A 20,810-nucleotide genomic window follows, 5' to 3' on the forward strand; every position below is an offset into this window, starting at 1 on the left:
GCCTTATTCCCTGTAGAGGGAAGAGAGGCTGCTACATATTAATTAGAGCACCAGAAGCCAATTAAGCCAATTAGAGCACCTGAAGCCAGTCAACTGATCAACCCCCCTGCTTCAATCAGACAGTTGAAGGAGTTGAAGCAGAATAGTTTGGTGTTGGAGCAGAGAGTAGTTTGGAGGAGAGCAGTTTGGAGGGAAACAGAAGACACTTTGGAAAAGTGCTGTGGCAAGTCAGAAGACCAAGACCCTAGGTAAAGGGAAACCCGGCTTGTACAGAGCAGAGGGACTCCACAGGTACAAGGGATTGGGATAAACCTTGCCCAAGCAGAGAGAGGGCAGGAAGCCCCCGAAGCTGAAGGGCCAGAGAGGGAAGTAGCCCAGGAGAAGGAATCGCTAGTTCAAGTGGTTCACCGCTATCCCTAGGGCTCCTGGGCTGGGACCCGGAGTAGAGGGTGGGCCCGGGTCCCTCCCTCTCCACTCCCCTTCTCTGGCATATTAGTGGGACAGTTAATACCCCAGATCAGGGGCGAGAAACGGTGCCCTGAACACCCCCACAAGAAGAGAAAGAGTGGGATCCATTATAGTAGTGCGGGCAATTTGCCACAGTGTGTCACTTAGACATTGAATGGAACTGGTCTCATCAGTCGTTCCCAGTTTCAGGCCCCACTCTCATTGAATAAGAATCAATGATGTAATGCAATTGCAAAAAAAACTAATATCATTCAGGGGTGCACTAACAGAAGTGTCATATGTAAAACATGGGGGTAATTGTCCCATTCTGCTCAGCCTCGATGAGATCTCAACTGGAGTACTGAGCCAACACTTTAGAAAGATGTGGACAAATCAGAGAGAGTCTGGAGGAGAGCAGCAAAACATGATGAAAGTTTTAGACAACCTGACCTCTGAAGAAAGTTTAACAAAACTGGGCATGTTTAGAGTTGGGAAAAGAAAGCTCAAGATGAACAACCTGATCACACACTTCAGATATGTTAAGGGCTTTATAAAGAGGAGAGGATGGTGATCAATTGTTCTCCATGTCCACTGAAGGTAGGACAAGAAGTAATGGGCTTAATCTGCAGCAAGGGAGATTGAGTGTACATATATATAATTAGGAAAAACCTTCTTACTATAAGGGTAGTTAAACTCTGGAATACGCTGCCAAAGGAAATTGTGGAATCTCATTCATTGGAGGTTTTTAAGAGCAGGTTGGACAAACACCTATCAGGGATGGCCTAGGTTTACTTCATTGTGAGATTGGGGGCTTAGTGAAACATTCAAATTCTCTGAGGACATCACTGGTGTTTAACAAGTAATAAAGAATTTCTGAGTTTGGACCAAGACGAAGGCAACTAAGAAATGAAATAACTAGCTGCAAGGTGATGTATCAGAGTATCCAGTTGCCAGCATCCACCTGTTTTCTGGTCCATCCCCCAAGCTAAGGGTATCTCTGTGTCACCATGCAATACAGAAGCTGTTAGGAATACAAGAAATTGCTATTATCATCCCGGATTGCTGGTCTCTCGCCACAGCTTCTAGACTCACAGCTCATCCTGTGCACTTGGGATGTAGAGGGAAATGCCTTCTGCGCAGGAGCTGGGTGGGGGTTTAGTGGGCCACTGGAAATAACCCACCCGCACCATGAGCACACTGATGAACCTTGCCTATTGCCTGATTCCTGCCACAGGAAGGAACTGCATCAAAGGGGTTTCCAAGCAGGGATTTCTACCTTGGCAGGACTATGTGGCAGCAACAAAAGACTCAAGGTGTTTGAAACAAGAGCTTAGTCAGTTTTTCTTTATACCGTCTTGATGTGTAAAGGCTGTGATGAGGAAAGATTAATCCCTATGTAACAAAAACAAAAACTCTTGGGTGAACTAATCCTCTACAGTTCAGGCCTTAGGGACTGACAATGAGCCAAGTTGTGTATTAATGTTATAGGCTAATCCCCTGTTACCAACAATTTAAGTGATTCTATGTGATTGATGAATACAGAATTTGGGTGAATATTTCATACCTGAATTTGCTGACAATTCCTGATTCCAAGTCTACATTTTACTTTCAAGTTTAGAGTGATTTTTTTTTAAGACAGCAGATCACAACCAGTCAGTATTATGTCTCTGTTAGTAAAGAGCAGAGATATAATTGCCATGCATTTCCTTTACTGTTAACATAATTGCCAGAGTCTGTTTGTTTACTTTGTCATATGTACCTTTAACTTTCCAGGGAGCCTAGAGCTTTGAATGGGTGCTCCTCTAAGGGAAGTATAAGTCCAAGTAAATATATCCAATGCTAAAAATCAGTCCAAAGAGAGAAGGGGGAGGGGTAGAATTGGTAAGTGACACTTCAAGGCTGCTCCTGATTGGAGAGCAAGAAGTATGAGAAATAATGATATGGCTGGTATCAGTCCTCTCATGTTGCTTTTTAACACTGATGCCATAAGAGTTACCACTGCTCAGACATCTGAATCTACTTGGTACAGCAGCAGGACTGTGGTGGGTAACTCCTTTTCTTCATTTAACTCTGACTCAGATTTTCCTGGGACAGGATGGGGGATCATTCTCCTCTCTGTGACTTGATTTGTGTCTCAAAACAAATTTGTAGATAACTTTGCATTTCCATAGATGGCAGAATTGTTGCTGCCTGTGAGACTCCCTCAGAAGGGGTTGGGAGGGATCAACTCTTTGCTTGTTTTTGGAATGAGGTATTTCTGGTTGCTTTTTCTCTGAGGGAGGAGGGTATACTGGAGATGTGTACTGAGGTTGAGCTTCCTGAAAATCATCAGAAACTCCAGAATTATGTTCAGAACAAGGCGGGTTACACCTTTCATTGTTTTCAAAAGTGGATAATAAATCATTTCGCATTAAGTACTAGATTTCAGCATCTAGCTAAATCCTATGTTATGGGGTGATGCTGAAACTTTTGAGATGGGGGCCAGATTCATTGTTGTCATATGACCTACTTGTACTGCTTCTGCAGCAGCTCCTGGTACAGAGCATGCGGTGGGGAAGGACAGAAAACAAAATGATATGTCAAGGCATCTGCAGCAGGGCTGTGAATTAGGGACCTCAGCAGGTAGAATGAATAAAGTTTTTTAAGATGTGTACACTTCAAGCAAAGGAAGTGTTCCATTAGGACTTAAAATGCATCTTCATATAAAGTTCACTTCCCAATTCTCTCGCCATCTTGTCCATCACAAATGAACTACTGCAGATTTTTTCTCGCCACAGCTTTTATTTTACAGCTTTTTTAGCTGAAGCCACACATCTAAACCTGATTAGAACAACAATCTCTGAGTACATTAAATGTTACCTCCAAATAACTACATAAGAAAAATAAGGTTGCCAAGCCAAGCATTCAACATTTTGTAAATGCCAGACTTCTGGTTGACAGTGCAACTTTAATTCAGCTCCCAAGCATGTATGCATTATGATACAGTCTTTAATTACACCTTTACTTTATTCCACACGAAAAATGGAATATGGACAAAACAATATATTTTTCATTAATCTCATTCTCAAAAATAGCTGAACACTTTTAGATGATACTTCCCAAAATAATTTAGCATGTAAATTTAATTGGAGACAGTTTGGCAAAGCCATACTCCACTGAAAATATAGTGTTTAAATGGAAAGTATTGAAGAACTTGTATAATATTGGGAGCCCATGTATAATATTGGGAGCAACTTCAATCGTTTTTCTCAGAAAGCTTCAGATGATTTTTTCTTTTTTTTTCTTTTCTTTTTAGTGTAACCCCGAAGGAGCTTACCTAGGTTCCTGGGGCTTGGTGGAAAAATTGGAGAGTCCAGCAGAGGGCAACAAAAATGATTAGGGGGCTGGAGCACATGACTTATGAGGAGAGACTGAGGGAACTGGGATTGTTTCATTTGCAGAAGAGAAGAATGAGGGGGGATTTGATAGCTCCTTTCAACTACCTGAAAGGGGGTTCCAAAGAGGATGGATCTAGACTGTTCTCAGTGGTAGCAGATGACAGAACAAGGAGTAATGGTCTCAAGTTGCAGTGGTGGAGGTTTAGGTTGGATATTAGGAAAAACTTTTTCACTAGGGGGGTGGTGAAGCACTGGAATGGGTTACCTGGCGGGGGGTGGAATCTCCTTCCTTAGAGGTTTTTAAGGTCAGGCTTTTAGTTGGGGATTGGTCCTGCTTTGAGCAGGGGGTTGGAAAGTTGGTCCCTTTCAACCCTGATATTCTATTATTTTGTTTGATTTTTACAGTGCAAATATTTGTAATAAAAATAATATAAAGTGAGCCCTGTACACTTTGAATTCTATGTTGTAATTAAAATCGATATATTTGAAAATGTAGAAAACCTCCAAAAATATTTAATAAATTTCAGTTGGTAGTCTATTGTTTAACTGTGCGATTAATCACAATTAATTTTTTTAATCGCAATTAATTTTTTTGAGTTAATCATGTGAATGCGATTAATTGACAGCCCTACTTTTAACTTAACTATATATTCTTTAATCTCTTCATTCTATATTTTCTATATTTTGGCTTGTGTATTTTTATGAATGCATTCCTACCAAAACTATTGATGGATAAATTATTTTGTACAGGGCCAAGATGTGGCTGTTCATTCTGGTGACATATCTGACACAAGCAACTGCAGATTCAGAACTCATAAGAAGAGGACATGGGAATCCTGAGGCATTTATGAATATTGTAAGTTTCTTATTGGAGAAAGTTTGGAAATAATGGAATGTGTTCACTGTTATTTATTTCAGAGTAGCAGCCGTATTAGTCTGTATCCGCAAAAAGAATAGGAGTATTTGAGGCACCTTAGAGACTAACACATTTATTTGAGCATAAGCTTTCATGAGCTACAGCCCACTTCTTCGGATGCATAGAATGGAACATACAGCAAGAAGATATTTATACAAACAGAGAACATGAAAAGATAGAAGTAGCCATACCAACTGTAAGAGGACAATCAATTGAGATGAGCTATCATCATCAGGAGAAAAAAAACATTTGAAGTGATAATCAAGGAGGCCCATAGAAGGTGTGAGGATACTTAACATGGGGAAATAGATTCAATTAATGTAATGACCCAACCATTCCCAGTCTCTGTTCAAACCTAAGTTACTAGTATCTAATTTGCATATTAATTCAAGTTCAGCAGTCTCTCTTTGGAGTCTGTTTTTGAAGCTTTTTTGTTGAAAATTGCCACCTTCAAGTCTGTCACTGAGACACTAGAGACTGTCCGGTTTGGCCAATGTACATGGGATGGGGGGGGGGGGGGGGGAATCTGATGGATCAGTTTTCCATCAGGAAATACTGATTGAACACAGTTGAAACATTCCAAAGGAATGTGTCAGCTTCGTTCCAATAAAGTTGAATCATTTCCTTTTAACTTTCTTAAAGGGCCGGTCAGAGGGTTGCAGGCTAGTACAAAAGGAGTTGCAAAGCCAGTGATTTCCTTGCTGGAGCTAGAGGAGTGCAGCTAGTGCTCCTGGCTGGTCAAAGGGACCTGAAGCACCATGGACAGCTCAATGCTGACAGAGACTGTGGGCAGGTCTTCACTGCGGTGGGGGGGGGGGGTGTCGATTTAAGATACGCAAATTCAGCTACGCAAATAGCGTAGCTGAATTCGATGTATCACAGCCGACTTACCCGGCTGTAGGGACGGTAGCAAAATTGACCGCTGCGGCTTCCCGTCGACGGCGCTTACTCCCACCTTCGCTGGTGGAGTAAGAGTGTCGATTCGGGGATCGATTGTTGCATCCCGACGGGACGCGATAAATCAATCCCCGAGAGGTCGATTTCTACCCGCCAATTCAGGCGGGTAGTGTAGACCTAGCCTGTGGGAGCAAGAACGTGCTCCTGGATGGCTGCTGGGCCTAAACTTAGAAGAGCTTTGAAGTAATGGTGAAACATTGGAGAAGGCGGGACCATGGAGAAGTAATCCGGGGAATCGAAAGCAGTTGTTAATGGGATACGACAGCACGTGGCTGCTATCCTTAAGGTCCCAGGGTTGGGACCTGGAGTAGTGAGTGGGCCTGCCCCCCTCCACCCCCGCCCCATAGGCCATTGGAGAAGTGGTATGCAATTGGACAGAAATATACTCCCAGAAGGGGAGCTGAACTACTTAGTGGCCCAGTTGGAGAGTTGGGGCCAGAAGGGTCCAGATAGGGAGGAAGCCCTAGGGTTATGGCTGGATACTAGGGCTGAGACTGTTTAAAAACTGCAGACACACCCGACCAGAAGGGGGCCCTTATGAGAGGTGGGTGCCACAGTGTTGCAATGACTTTATACAATATTTCTGAATATTTCATGTTGTGAGAAATTCCAAATTTTGACTTTTCACAGTGGATATTTCTAATTGACAATTTGTCAAATTCCCTTGGAACATCTATTTTGGCAAATTTTCCAATGAAAAACTGTTCTGTTAGAAAATTTTCAGCCAGTTCTAATAGTAAGACACGGTCTATAACTAGAAGAGTTAAGTACCTAATATATAAGGTAGACAGAGTGGTGAGCAAACCAAGTACAATGGTGTCAATTAACTTGCATAATGTCACGCAGCAGGTCATTGGCCAAGCTGGGAATAGAATCCAGATCTTCTGACTCCCAAGCTGGTGCCCAATCTGCTATACCACTGTCTCACTGCACTGCATCTGCATGATAGGCGAGGAAAATGCATAGAGAATAACAAACGCTAGCTAATGCAGATAAGAAGGAATAATGTGAATTATGCTGACACATTGCTGAGTTCTAAGTCATAAACAGAGCTGTATGTCGAAGTGGGCAGCTCAGATAAAACCTCTGCTCAATTTTCAGCACTATTTAAAAAAAAAAAGGCAGCCAGAATGTTAGGATGAATAATGAATGGTATGAAAAATACTGAAAATATACTGATATATTATTATGGCAGCCATCCCCCCATAAGCACTGTTACACAGAGTCTTCAAAGTTCTTTTTCTTAGCATGAGAAAAAGCTTTTGCTTTTGGAAAGAAATGCAGTATTAGTGTTAGCTATGCAAGGCTGTTTTGTGTAGAGGCAGCTTGGGGAGAGATGGAGTCTGAACAGAAGTGTTTGATCTCTGCCCTGAGCTCTTGACTAGGGTCAGGCATAGGTAGGTTACTTTCTCAGCACCAGCCTCTGATGTTGAGCTGCAATTCCTGGAAGAAGGGATTGAGCCGTATGCTGTTTGACCATCTCATGTCAGGGTTGGTGTACACATGTAACTAAATCAAGTTACACTTAAAATATACCCGGATTCAGTCACTGATTTTTCTTGCACCAGAAACCAAACTGCCAGACCTTTGAATGCTATTGTTCAGCAGAGGAGCAAGACTGAGATGAGAACAGTAGGGGCAACAATACAAGTCAATGTCCATACCTAGAATACTGTGTTGAATATGGTCATGCTATCTTAAAAAGGATATAGCAGAAATGGAGGTCTCGGGTTATATGCATGGGGAGACTTCCCAACGAAGAGAAAGCAGAAAAGACTGAGACTATTGGACTAGAGAGGAGAAAGAAGAGGGGATATAATAGACATATACAAAATAATAACAGAAAGAAACCAGCTTCCACTGTACCTACCTCAGCCCAGGACTCTTATGCCTCACTTTATATAAAAACTCATTTTTCTCTTAATTAACAACTCAGAACAAAATAAACACACACAAAAATATCTAAAGAAACAATTCACATCCAAAACTACTTTATTTTTTATTAATGGACAGATGTGTGGTTCAGTAATTGCTATTAAATGCTGCATAGGAGCAAGAATTACAACTCAGTAATGCAAGCAACTTTCTCTTTTTGTGTTGCAGTTTTCATGAAATGGCCATTATATGACCTTCCAGCATTGATAGACTTCATTCTGCAGAAAACTGGACAACAGAACCTGTATTACATTGGGTATTCTCTGGACTGTATCATAGGTACGTTCAGAAGAAGATGATTAAATCTGTTTTGTCTTTTTGTTCCTATTTCATAGTTAAGGTTTGATTGGGACTGTAATTTCACTGTGAATATTATTCACATACATTTATAACAAGAGATTGGTCAAAATGAGTGCATTGCTGCTCTCTACTTCCAGTCAGGTGTGCATGAATGAGAGCGCATAATCTTGGGAAGGAGATAGAGGGGAGACCAAAATTTTGAGTAGGGAGCTGAGTGGACAGAAAAGCAGATGGATGGAATTGAGATTATAGATCTCCGTACTGGAACTGGATACACAAATAATAGTCATGTTAAGGCTGTTCTCCTCCTCTTGTTATGGTTAAATTCTGAGTATGTTCTTGGGACCCTCATGTTATCTCAAACCTTCTTTCCACTACTTGTAACTGAAATGACCTTATAAACAGGGAGAGAACACAGTATTAACTGGATTTTTTGTTTTAATTTTATTAAAAAAAAATTGGCGATGTGGAAAAGAAATCCAAGAGTCCTCCAAAATGTACACTGTGGAAAGTGCTTTTATCCAGCATATTCTGAGGCAGACATGGAGAAAAGATTCCCTATAGTTAGCAAAGATTGCCCTTAATTTATTATCAGATACCTGTAGTTCCAGCTAATGGCACAGATCTTAACTTGTGTTTACCCTGAATGATCTTCAGTTTTCTTTCTGCATCAGGTCTGATTTCTTATAAACAAAGTATACACTGAGGTTTGAGGTTAACATTTACCTAATCAGTCTGTTACCATAGGCTGGAAATTCCTCAAATGGTGGACTCTAATTTTTCCTTTCCCAAGCATTTTGCTCCTGCTGTCAAGGCTACTGGAATTCTGCACCCAGTTACTTTACTTTGCAACAGTTATAGTAATATATGCATCAGTTTAATATCTTTCAGTACAAAGCATGCTAGGAAACTGGTTCTTTTACCATAAGTATAAATCCTTTAGAACTACCTAATATTGGCTAAATAATTTTGGCTAACACTATAGAATAATTTAATGAGTTACAGTATTTACTTTTTAACTGTCTACAAATGGTCTTGTTAATAAGAATATGCAGATGTTGTTGGAAAGTATTTGCCGATAATGTTTTTACTGGCCAAACTGCAGTTCAATTTTAAAAGTTAATAATCTGCTATGAGATTTGTAAGGTACAATTTAATGTAAAATAAAATTAACAGAAAATCTTGATTAGACTTTTCAGTTAATTAAAAATACAGACATGGAACAAACATGTATTGATCGCTGTTGCTGTAAGTGGGGAATGATTTGTTAATATATGGTAATAAAAAACACATTAAACATAACATTCAAGTGTGAGCATGTATAGGTGAACGTATTCATAGCTGAAATTCCTAACCATAAATCAGCCTTTCATCTGCAAGGTATGAGTGTTTCCTTAGAAAGCATATCACAGCCTGCAAAATTATGCTTATTAATAATAAAGGGAGGCAACAGAGATGCTGCTGTGCACACCCTTTAATAATAACATACTGATGTAATAACAAGCAGGGGAGAAAAGTTCTGTGTGATTTATTCTCTCTTCTCTCTCCTGCTTCATCTAAATTAGGGCCAGCAACACTGCAACCATTAAGACATCTGATTCCCGTCTGGTGCAGCAAGTGATCTCTGGTAATCTCTTCTTTTTCTCTGAATCAAAACTGTGTTTTGGTTACCTTTCTGGAGATAGACTGATTAATAAATTGTCTCTGAATTTCTTGGTTATTGTATCAGAACAAATCTGTAGAGCATTTTGACAGTTCCATAGATAGAGATGTTGTTGCTCCCTGTCAGATTCCTTCTGAAGGAATGAGGAGGTCTGTACTAGTTTTTAATGGGGAAGGAGAGAACTGGCGGGGGGGGGGGTGGAGAGGATGGGGGAGTCTGCTGAGGATACATCTATCTTTACTTAATGGAAAAATGACATAAAGATCAGAAAACATGATAGCGCAGTAAGTACCTAGTAGATTTAACTCCTTTGTGGCTCTCAGAAGGTGCATGCTCCAGCCGCGGTTTTCAGAAGATTTATTCTACTGAACTGAACATTAGGATATGCATGGTACTTTGAGCTCCATCCAGAGGATACTTCATGAATCTCCTGAGAACAGGGGTGCCAGATAATAGAGGATTTATTATGTTCCCTTTGCAATTGCAATGTTTTATATTTAATGTGATTGACACAATCTTGGGTTTATAACATATGTATAACCATAAATCAGTTCAAATGCACAGGAGGAATTCAGCAGGGGGAATGCCCTCAGACTACAGAAGTGCTTTTCCTCTGTCTCATGAAATTCCATTCATCTTTTGCTGAGATATAAACTGTTAACAATGGCCATTTCCCTTCTTGTTTGTGCATGGACACATGGGGTGATGAATTCACGTTATACTGGAAACTGACATTTCCTAACTTTAACATAATTTTTTACACCTAAATATATGAATATAAGCAGTGCATTTAAGCTGATTAATTTATGGTTGTGATTACTTCTGCTAAATCTTAATTTTACAGGATTGTGCCAAACCAATGAAATTTCAGAAATTGAAATTTGCCAAGGGAACATGCCACAAAGCATGTGATTCTGGCACGCTGACCAAGCACTATGCAGTAGCATCTCATGACTGGCATATTGGATTAATTGTTTTGGTTTAATTTTCTAAAAGGAGCTTAAATGTTTCTGCATTCTCTGGCTGGGTTCTATGCCATAGTAATAAACACCCACTTTCATGAGTAACCGTAGTCCCAACCAAATTATAAACAGAAAACTGGAGTGTTCAACTTGTGATGTGAACAAAAGTTAGGCTAATGAGAATTAGGGTTGGTGTTGCATGAAACTTAGTTCAAATGAATAGTCTCTTAAAACTAGTCTGCACATGTGTGAGTAAATTATCTTCCCCAATCTGATGGAAATTCTGTGTGGGTGGAACTAAGTGGAGTTTCCTGCTTTGTCTGTTAGTTTTCCCACACAAAGGAAAGATCTGTCTGGGAAAATGGACAACTTGGGCAAACTGAAAGATTCAGTATTTAAAAATAATGCAATGCTGTTACTCATCTGATCATGATCACTTTGATGTGTTAAATGAAAGGCCTTATATAAGGATGAGGCCAAACAACTGAAACACTATCCCTAATATTTGTTTCCTGTTTTGAGTACCTATAATACTATCTTCTGCATCTATGTATTGCAATTTTTCAAAGCCAAGATATGTGTTTATATCCATGTTATTAATAGGTGCATTGTTTTACACAGAACCAAGATATGGCTGTTTATTATGGTAGCGAGTTTGACACATGGAATTGAGAGTTCAGGAGAATGGATGTGAATCCTGAAGCATTCATGAGTATTGTGAGTTGCATATTATTATTGGAGAAAAGGCTGGGAGTAGGGATGTGTATTACGAATTGATAACATCCAAACTAATTTCTTCATTAACAGAGTGTCCTTTTAATCAACTTCTTTTCCCAATCTAGCAATTATTTTCTCACACTACCTTTTTTTTTTTTTTTTTTTTTTTTCAAATGGGCCCCTGGAGTGTTCCTTTGCTGAAGGCTATATTAGACTAATAAGTGAGACCTTGGCTATGTTTTTATTAGAGAGAGCAGCGTTTTGTTTTTGGTATAGTCCTACTGGTGGAAGAGGCAGGTAAAGTGAATGGTGCATTTATGTTGTTTTTTTAATCAAAGTAATAGCTGTCAATTTAAAAAGAAATGTAATATTTTCATGGGAGTATTAAAGGCTGGATTGTAACTTGGGTTATATGTCTGTGCAGGGTACTAAAAGGGCATAAGACTCCCCCTTACACAGGCTACCTACATTTTGTGTCCAGGTATACAGGAGTAAATGGAGCTGTTCACCTGCTTACTCCCTTCCTGGAGCAAGCAGGGTAGAGGAGAGGACTGGAGCCTTAACATCACCTCCTACTCACTGGACAGCGCAGGAGAGGTAGCATGAGGTGGAAGGTGTATTAATTTACTGCTGATATAGGCCAGCAGTAGATTACTATCCTCTGGGAGCAGGGGGGAAGCCACATTTCGGTGAAGCCACTGTTCCTTCCCTACGATTATCCTGAGACATTGTTATCCCTTATGGTTACATGTGTTCTAATACGAAGAGAACAGATTTGGCTTGAAGAAAGATCTGAGTAACCAGAGCAAGACAGTTTTAAAGTTAACTACATTCTGTTTCTTAGTTGAGGCAATAACTGAATATATTATCCAGCCTAGTTTAGCATATATGGTATATTGGTTATTTATCATTCCACAATGCTCCATTACATCCCAGCTTAATATAAATTGCAAGTTTTCTTTCTGAGCATGTTTTATATGTTTGTTTTAGTTCTTTACCGGCAAAAGACTAACTCACAAGTACCTTTCTTAGTTTCTTTTGGAGGCTTAATTATGAGCAGTCCGTTACATGATACAGGAATATCTCACCATTCTGAAATGAAATGTATGTAAAGAGTCCAGAGTATGGGCTGGGTCCATATGAAATGACCTCTTGTAAATTTTAAATGAATGAACTAAAATGAATTAAATGTACAAACAACATATTGGCACCTGGATCACATCCAATGCCATATTCACAAAGAATGGTAATGTACATGGGTAGAGGGACACAGACATACAGCAAAAGAACACAGAAAAGGAAAGGGAAGTTAAAAAAAAAAAAAGATTGTGATGACTGATTTGTGGGGTCAGCCCTTGCTATCTCCTTGCTGCACGGGGTTTGGAGGCACTTGGTGGGCAGAAGCACATGCCATCTTTTCTGTCCAGTTACCTGCTCATTCTAAGGAGGCTAAGGAAGAGGATTGAAATGGAGACCGAAATGAGAGTACAATAATAATTATCCCAATGATGTCCAAGGCTGAACTGCACGAAGTAAATTTAATAGTAACAGGTAAACCCAGTGAAATTATTCACAGATCCCCTTCCCTTGGGCCTCCACACAGGATGCTACACTTGCACACACTGCTCTCCTTGAGTGTGAGCACTGCTCTGAGCTAGTACTCCACAATGGTTGAGGAGGATTGGGTCCTGGCTTTAGAAAGTGTGAAGGAGTGTCTACTGTAGTGGAAGAATCATGGGAGCTTAGCACCAACCACTAACTCAGGCTGAACTCTTTTCAAAAGTTAGTGTAGCTCCTAGTCTGGCAGGTGCTTCTCCTGTACTCTGAGGCATTCTGCGAACTTCCAGTGCTGCAAAGCCCTGCTCAAGCTTTCCAAATACCTCAAGTGTTTACTGCTCATGTAGGCAGTAGTTGGCCTTTGCCAATCTGATTTAACTCTGTTTTAAGAAGCTCTGTGCAAGCCTTTATTCGCTTCAGAGTTTCTAAAGCAACCTCTCTCCAGAATGCACTAGACAGACCTACTGATCACACTGGAATGGAGTGTTTTATATTTGGGAGCCATATTTCCCTCTCCATCCACTTAGTTGCCTTTTGTTCAGGTTCAAAACTCACCCTATCCCTATTTTATTATGTCTGTCTTGTGTATTATTCACTGGCATTTATTTTCCTGAATCTAAACCGCTAAGGGAATAGAGATTTCTTCGCATTAAAATTTTACTGAAGTGAAGCTTGCTTGATGAAAAGTGCTATCTAAGAGCTAGGTATTATTATTGTTATTAATAGTAGACTTTGAAATGCATATTTCCTACTGACACGGTCACTCTGGCATTAGTTTGCGACTTCGTTCCTGGGTTTGTGCCTTCAGTATCTAAAAGAGCTTGCAAATCCAATGTGGCAGGTTTCTAAGTAGTCTGAGGCTTTTCCATAGCTTGCTTGACCTTTTTAGAATCTTGTTTGGCTGGAAATCTTAGGAAAGCAAGCCCTTTGGGAAGATTCCCAGGTGAATCCAGATTGGTGGATGCGATTCAGGATCTCTGGGATGGCCCACCCATTTTTGAGAAAATACAGACATAGCATGATGGAACTTTGCTGCTGAGTATAGAGTAAACTGGAAAGGGGTGAGCCCAGACATGAGATCTAGTCTAGAGCATCCAATGGGAATGCAGTCAGTTCTGTATAGCAGCCTTCCATGAATGCTCCTTTAAAACCTCACATTCCTTTTTATTCTTACTACTATTTCTGTTTTAATTTATTTTTGTCCTTCCTTTCTGCTGCCTCCACAGCTAAGCCTGTTCAGCTCCTGTCTGAGCTGAGACTCTGGACCTGAGTGATACTTAACAGTCCAGATCAAGCCATCTGTCCTAGTGAGTGCATCTTTTCAGTGGGGATCCAGAGTGCTTAGCTTAATACTGTGTATGCCTCCCTGCTTGTGCAACATTTTCCAGTGGCAGACAAAAGTCAAGGTCAAGACCATTAAGTGCAGCAAAAATGAGAAACAGAAGGTTCTCTCCCTATTCAGCCAGATGTTCCCCTGGACTACCGTCCCTAGTTTAGACCAATGCAGGCTCCCTTCCCTTCATCAGAACCTATCAGAAGTTGCAGCTTACCCCTCTATCCCTTTCTCCAAAACAGGCACTTCTATGGGTGACTCAGTACTTCTCAGTTTCATACCTGAGATGATATTATATCTGCACATGTTAGCCAGGGGAATCCTTTGCTGCCTGGTCATTTTCTTCCTACCACAGCTTTCAACACTCCCCTACCTCACTCTTGTCTGAATCATCTATACCTTCCCCTCAGATTCTGAGCCATCTGAGCTCTCTTCCTCTTGGCCTCATAGGCAAAGCACTAAAGCACCAAATTCAGGCAAAGAACTCAATTCAAACCAACAGAATGGCTTCTCTGCTGCCTTGCACCTTGCATTGTAATTTATACCTCTGTGAAGTGGTGTAAATTGTTGCCTTTCTGACTTGGTAGGACTTTACACTCACTCTTGCCTTAATCATTCTATACCCCACTTTTGTTATCATCCCCTCCCAATCACTCACTCACTTTTCCTTTCATTCTTCCATCCTCCCTCATCCCACCCCATGCCTCCTCATTTGTTCTGAATTTATGAGGACATTGGTGGCTTAACCATAATGCTATCTGCTGTAGCCATTCACATTTTGGGGGCACTTGACAAGTAACTGTCCCAATGTTTATATGTGTGCCTTTGGAAAACTGAAGTCATTTTTTTTCTCTCAGTAAAAAAACAAAACAAAACATTATTTTATTAGGAACTCTGTAAAGCTGAGCTGCCCCCTGTGCTACCATACCCACAGTCACTAGACATTATTATAAAGTGGATCTCTTGTCCTTCGCTAATACAGCTTTCAGGCAAGGAGTTCTGCAAGTGGTGGCCTCTCCTACTCATTTATCTTCTTGTGTCCCCCTTCTTTTCCTTATACAGATTTCAAAATCTATGAATCTACTGCTTGTTACTGTCCAGAGACCGCATACCTCTAGACTCCCCAGATGCACTCTGCCTGAGAATGGGGCAATAGTGCATTCCTTTTAACTTTGTCTGCTAAAAGGAGTGCATTCAGCAACCCAGAGCCAATCTCTCTATTTTCTTCTATGTTTCACTTCTCATCCTTTAGAGATTTATTTAAATCAGCTTCTGCCTCCATAATTTTTTGAAGGTTAGCCAAGACCTTTCCAAAAAACCGGATTCCGTCTTAATGGAAATATTCCTATGGTATAAGACAAGTAGTGAAAAATGAGCTGTCCTAGTTTCAGTACTTCCTTGTTAGGGACAGGTGGCATGTACACCGATTTGTTTACTGGCTCGTCTGAAACCTGGAAACTAGAAGATTACTTGCTTTGATCCACCAGAGTGCGCAGCCCTCCCCCTCCCCCACCCCGGAGCACTGCTTTACCGCGTTATAACTGAATTCGTGTTATATCGGGTCACGTTATATCAGGGTAGAGGTGTACTTCCATGTGAGAGACTCCCTGATAATTGCCCCAGATAATGTCAAAAGTTCAGAAGTGCAAACAATTCTAGAAAACATCTTTTTTGTTTCCTGCAGAGTAAGATCATTCGCTATAGAGGATATCTTAGTGATGAGTATGAAATTATGACAGACGATTCCTATTATCTTAGCATCAACAGAATTCCCTTTGGCATAGGAAATGGTAAGAACTCAGGTATGGCTCTATTTTACTAAATCAGGGGCCCCAGATAACCTCCATCCAAGAATATTACAGGAACTGGCACATGAAAGTACAAAACCAAAAGCAAGGATTTTTAATGAATCTGTAAACTTGGAGGTTGTATCCTCTGGCTGTAGAATTGCTAATAGAGTACCTATTTTTAAGAAAGAAATAAAAAGTGATCTGGGAAATTACAGGCCTGTTAGTTTGACCTCAATTGTATGCAAAATCTTGGAACAAATTTTGAAAGAGAAAGTTGTTAAGGACATAGAAGTAAAAAGTAACTGGGATAAAATACAACATGGTTTTACAAAAGGTAAATTGTGCCAGACCTACCTGATTTCCTTCTTTGAGAAGATAACAGATTTTTTAGACAAAGTAAATGCAGTAGATCTAATCTGTCTGGATTTTAGTAAGGCATTTGATACACTTCCACATGGGAAATTATTAGTTAAAGTGGAGAAGATGGAGATTAATATGAGAACTGAATGGTGGGTAAGGAACTGGTTAAAGAGGAAACTACAATGGATCATGTTGAAAGATGAACTGTCAGGCTAGAGGGAAGTTACTAGTGGAGTTCCTCAGGGATCAGTCTTGGAACCAATCTTATTTAACATTTTTGTTAATGCCTTGGCACAAAAAGTGGGAGTGCGCTAATAAAATCTGTGGTTGACACAAAGTTGGGAGGTATTGCCAATACAGAGGAGGACCGGAAAATCATACAAGAAGATCTGGAGGATCTTGAAAACTGAAGTAATAGAAATGGAATGAAATTTAATAGTACAAAGGGCAAGATCATGCACTTAGAGATGAACAACAAGAATTTTTGCTATAAACTGGGGACTTATCAGTTGGCAGCCATAGAGGAGGCGAAAGATCCGGGTGTATTGGTTGATCACAGGATGACTACGAGCTACCAATGTGATGTGGCTGTGAAAAAGGCTAATGCAGTCCAAGGATACATCAGGTGCGGTATTTCCAGTGGAGAAAGGCAAGTGTTAGTACCATTTTACATGCACCGGTGAGACCTCATCTGGAATATTGTGTGCAATTCTGGTCTCCTGTGTTTAAGGAAGATGAATTCAAACTGGAACAGGTTCAGAGAAGGGCTATTAGGATGAGCCAAGGAATGGAAAACCTACTTTATGAGAGGATAAAAGAGCTTGGCTTGTTTATCCTAACCAAAAGAAGGCTGAGGGGAGATATAATTGTAAGGTGACCAGATGTCCTGATTTTATAGGGACAGTCCCATTATTCAGGGTTTTGCCTTATATAGGCGCCTATTGCCCACCACCTGCTGTCGTGATTTTTCACACTTGCTATCTAGTCACTCTATATGATTGCTCTCTATAAATACATTAGATGGATAAATATCAAGGAGTGGGAAGACCTATTTAAGTTAAGCACCAACGATGATACAAGAACAAATGGATATAAACTGGCCATCAATAAGTTTAGGAAGTTTTGGAACAGCCTTCCAAGGGGAGCAGTGGGGACAAAAAATCTCACTTACTTCAAGATTCATCTTGATAAGATTATGGAGAGTATGGTATGATGAGACTGTCTGCAATGACATATAACTAATATGGGACTGCTAGTAGCAAATCTCCAATAGATGTGCCATTTTGAAAGAAATCAAAGGAGAGGAGTCAAGTATTATTTCATTATCCTATTAGAGAGATTCTACTTTTGTAAAATAATCCCTCTTTCTTTCTCAGGTCTCAATCCTGTTCTTCTGCAGCATGGCTTAGTTTTAGAGGGAACCACCTGGGTTGCAAATATGGCCAACAGCAGCCTGGGTTTCATACTAGCAGATTCTGGCTATGATGTTTGGATTGGAAATAACAGAGGGAATAACTACTGGGCAAGAAAACACTACAACCTTACAGCTGACCAGGAGGACTTTTCAGATAACAGGTACCTTAAAATTAATGGCAGAGAAACTTTTAAAATCTTACTATTTTATATTTTAGTGATTTTTATATTTATAAACAAATGGGCCCGATTCACTGATACATTCCGGCTTCTTTGCACTGCTCTCTTTATGACATAACATAGTCACAAAAGCATTGTAATGGGCTGATGACAGTCTCTACCAATATGTCAGTAATTTACATCAGCTGATGTGCTTATACCACTCAGACTTAATTAACATTAACCATTTACTCTACTGCCTGCATTCGCTGGTGTTCAAGTGTGTGATCCAGAAAGGTACTTAGGCACCTAAGTCCCAGTTTTGGCTCCTGTGATCCTCAAAACTCCCATTGAAGGCTAGACTCACTCGGCACCAACGTTTTTCAGAGTAAAAAATCCCTCGGCATCTAAGTTTCTGCCTCTGGCCATGCACACTGCAGCCTCCCTCTAAGCGCTCAGAGACCCTATCTCCCGCCCCAGAGTGATTCATGAACCAGTGAAACACCTCAGGCATATGGCTGCCAAAGTTACGTGCAGGGCCCAATCCTGTAGGGGGGCTCAGAGGCCACCTGCCATATCAGGTCCCATTCAAAATCCCACAAGAGGAGGAGCTTTTGCTGTCTGTCATAACTTTTAGCCCAGGGGTTAGAGAACTCTCCTGGGTTGTGAGAGACCCAGGTTCAGTTTTTCCCTTGCTGCTAGAGGAGAAGGGATTTGAACAGTGGTCTCCAGCCTCCTGGGAACATTCTCTAATCACTGAATGATGGGATATTCTGATGTGGGAGCTTTCAGTTTCTCCTGTTGAAGCTGTTCCACTGTGGATAAATAATGCGAGAATAATTGTAGCAGGGATACTGGAACTGGAACTAACAACTGTCCTACAGAATCATTCCCATTCTGGCTCCCTTGATCTCTTTTGGGCCCAGTGACTGTTTAACAATTTATCCACAGTGGAACAGTCATTAGATCAGAGAAGGAGAGAGTGGGAATGACTCTGTAGGCCAGTGGTTAGACTCAGGGAAGTGTAGAACTGGAAGGGACCTTGATAGGTCATCTAATCCAGTCCCCTGCACTGAGGCAGAACTAAGTATTATCTGTTAGATATTTGTGTAACCTGTTTTTAGAAGCCTCCAATGACGGAGATTCCACAGACTCCCCAGTTAATATGTTCCAGTGCTTAACTACTCTTTCAATTAGGAAGATTTTCTAATGTCTAACTTAAATCTCCCTTGCTGTAATACAAGTCCATTACTTCTTGTCTTGTTTTCAGTGGTTAAGGAGAACAATTTATCGTCCTTCTCTTTATAACAACCCTTTACATACTTGAAGACTGTTGTCCTGTCCCCCTTTAGTCTTCTCTTCTCCAGACTAAACAAACCCAGTTTTATCAATCTTTCCTCCTAGGTCAGGGGTGGGGAACCCGCAGGCCGGATCCGGCCCATTGTTTAATTTCATCTGGCCCATGGCAAGTCTCGGTGCTGCCGGCCAGAAGCCCCAAGCCTCAGTATCTCCCCTCTTCCCCCCCTCCGCAGAGCTGTGTGTGGCCCGCAATTGATTTTTTTTCTGTGGGTCAATGGCCCTTGATAGAAAAAGGGTTCCCCAACTCTGTCCTAGGTCATGTTTTCTTGTTCTTAAATCATTTTTGTTGCCCAGAACTGGACACAGTACTCCAGTTGATGCCTTATTAGTGCCGAGTAGAGTGGAAGAATTATTTCTCATGTCTTGTTTACAACACTCCTGCTAATACATCTCAGAATGGTGTTTGCTGTTTTTGCAACAGTATTACATTATTAACTGTTATTTAGTTTGTGATCCACTATCCCTCCCAGATCCCTTTCCGCAGTGCTCCTTCCTAGGCAGTCATTTCTCATTTTGCTTTCGTGCAATTGATTATTTCTTCCAAAATGTAGTACTTTGCCTTTGTCTTTATTTAATTTCATCCTATTTATTTCAGATCATTTCTCTAGTTTGTCAAGATCATTTTGAATTCTACTCCTGTCCTCCAAAGTGCTTGCAACCTCTCGCAGCTTGGTATCCTCCACAAACTTTATAAGTGAACTCTCGATGCCCATTATCCAAATAATTTATGCACAGATTGAATAGAACTGGACCCAGGACAGAACCCTGCAGGACCTCACTCGATATGTCTGTGATGGGTTGTCACCCCTAGGGTGCAGTCTGGGAGCCACAAGAAACCGCTGCACCTCTCTAACCACTCAGTTGAACTGGCCCTGCTCACACTGCTTCCTTGGTTGGAGACACAGCCAGACTTACCGAGGCCCTGTTATCACCCAACACGACAGCAGATGGTGCCACACACCCAACCTGAGCTACCTGAAAGTGCTTTACCTAAGCCACCCAAGTACAAACAGCAGACCCCCAGCCAGTTTCCCAGCTCCCAGGCACATCCCCTCTCTCCCCTCTGGAGTATAAACCCAAAATTATATCATCTTGCATTGCACAGGGATTTGTACAGTGTAAGCTTATTAATATGTCTGCCCCTCCCTCTATGTGGAGAGGAATATGCACACTTGTGGTAACCAAGCTGAGATTTTTCCCCAGACACTTCACTTAAAGTTGCTGATTTAGGTTAAAATATGAAATTAGTTGAACTACAAAAAGATAGATTTTAAGTGATTATAAGTGATAGCAAACAGATCAAAGCAGTTTACCTTGTAAATAAACAAAACCACAAACTAAGCCTAAAATACTAGAAAGATAAGATCTGAATTAGCAGATTCTCACCCTGGCGCTGATAAAGCAGGCTTGCAGATTCTTAAGGGACAAGATGCATTTGCTTTGCAGCTTGGGATCCCTTTCCCCATTCCAAGTCTTCTTTCGGAGCTTCTCTGGTGTTGCGTTGTGGGGGAATCAAGAACAACAGATGATATTACTTCCTGTCGTATATAGCTTTTGCATAGGGC

General features: G+C 40.8%; 1 protein-coding gene across 1 annotated transcript in view; it reads left to right on the plus strand.

Moving 5' to 3' along the window:
- Positions 1 to 2,450: 2,450 nt before the first annotated feature.
- Positions 2,451 to 20,810, plus strand: part of LOC128841301 (lipase member M-like) — a 35,471-nt gene continuing 17,111 nt past the window's right edge. Inside the window, exons 1-5 of the mRNA XM_054036217.1 lie at positions 2,451 to 2,489; positions 4,575 to 4,680; positions 15,849 to 15,966; positions 17,691 to 17,889; position 18,168. Of these exons, the coding sequence (XP_053892192.1) occupies positions 4,582 to 4,680; positions 15,849 to 15,966; positions 17,691 to 17,889; position 18,168 (417 nt within the window). The 5' untranslated portion in view covers positions 2,451 to 2,489; positions 4,575 to 4,581. The remainder of the gene's footprint in view (positions 2,490 to 4,574; positions 4,681 to 15,848; positions 15,967 to 17,690; positions 17,890 to 18,167; positions 18,169 to 20,810) is intronic.

Source organism: Malaclemys terrapin, chromosome 7 (genome assembly GCF_027887155.1).
Source record: "Malaclemys terrapin pileata isolate rMalTer1 chromosome 7, rMalTer1.hap1, whole genome shotgun sequence".
NCBI classification, from domain to species: Eukaryota; Metazoa; Chordata; order Testudines; family Emydidae; genus Malaclemys; species Malaclemys terrapin.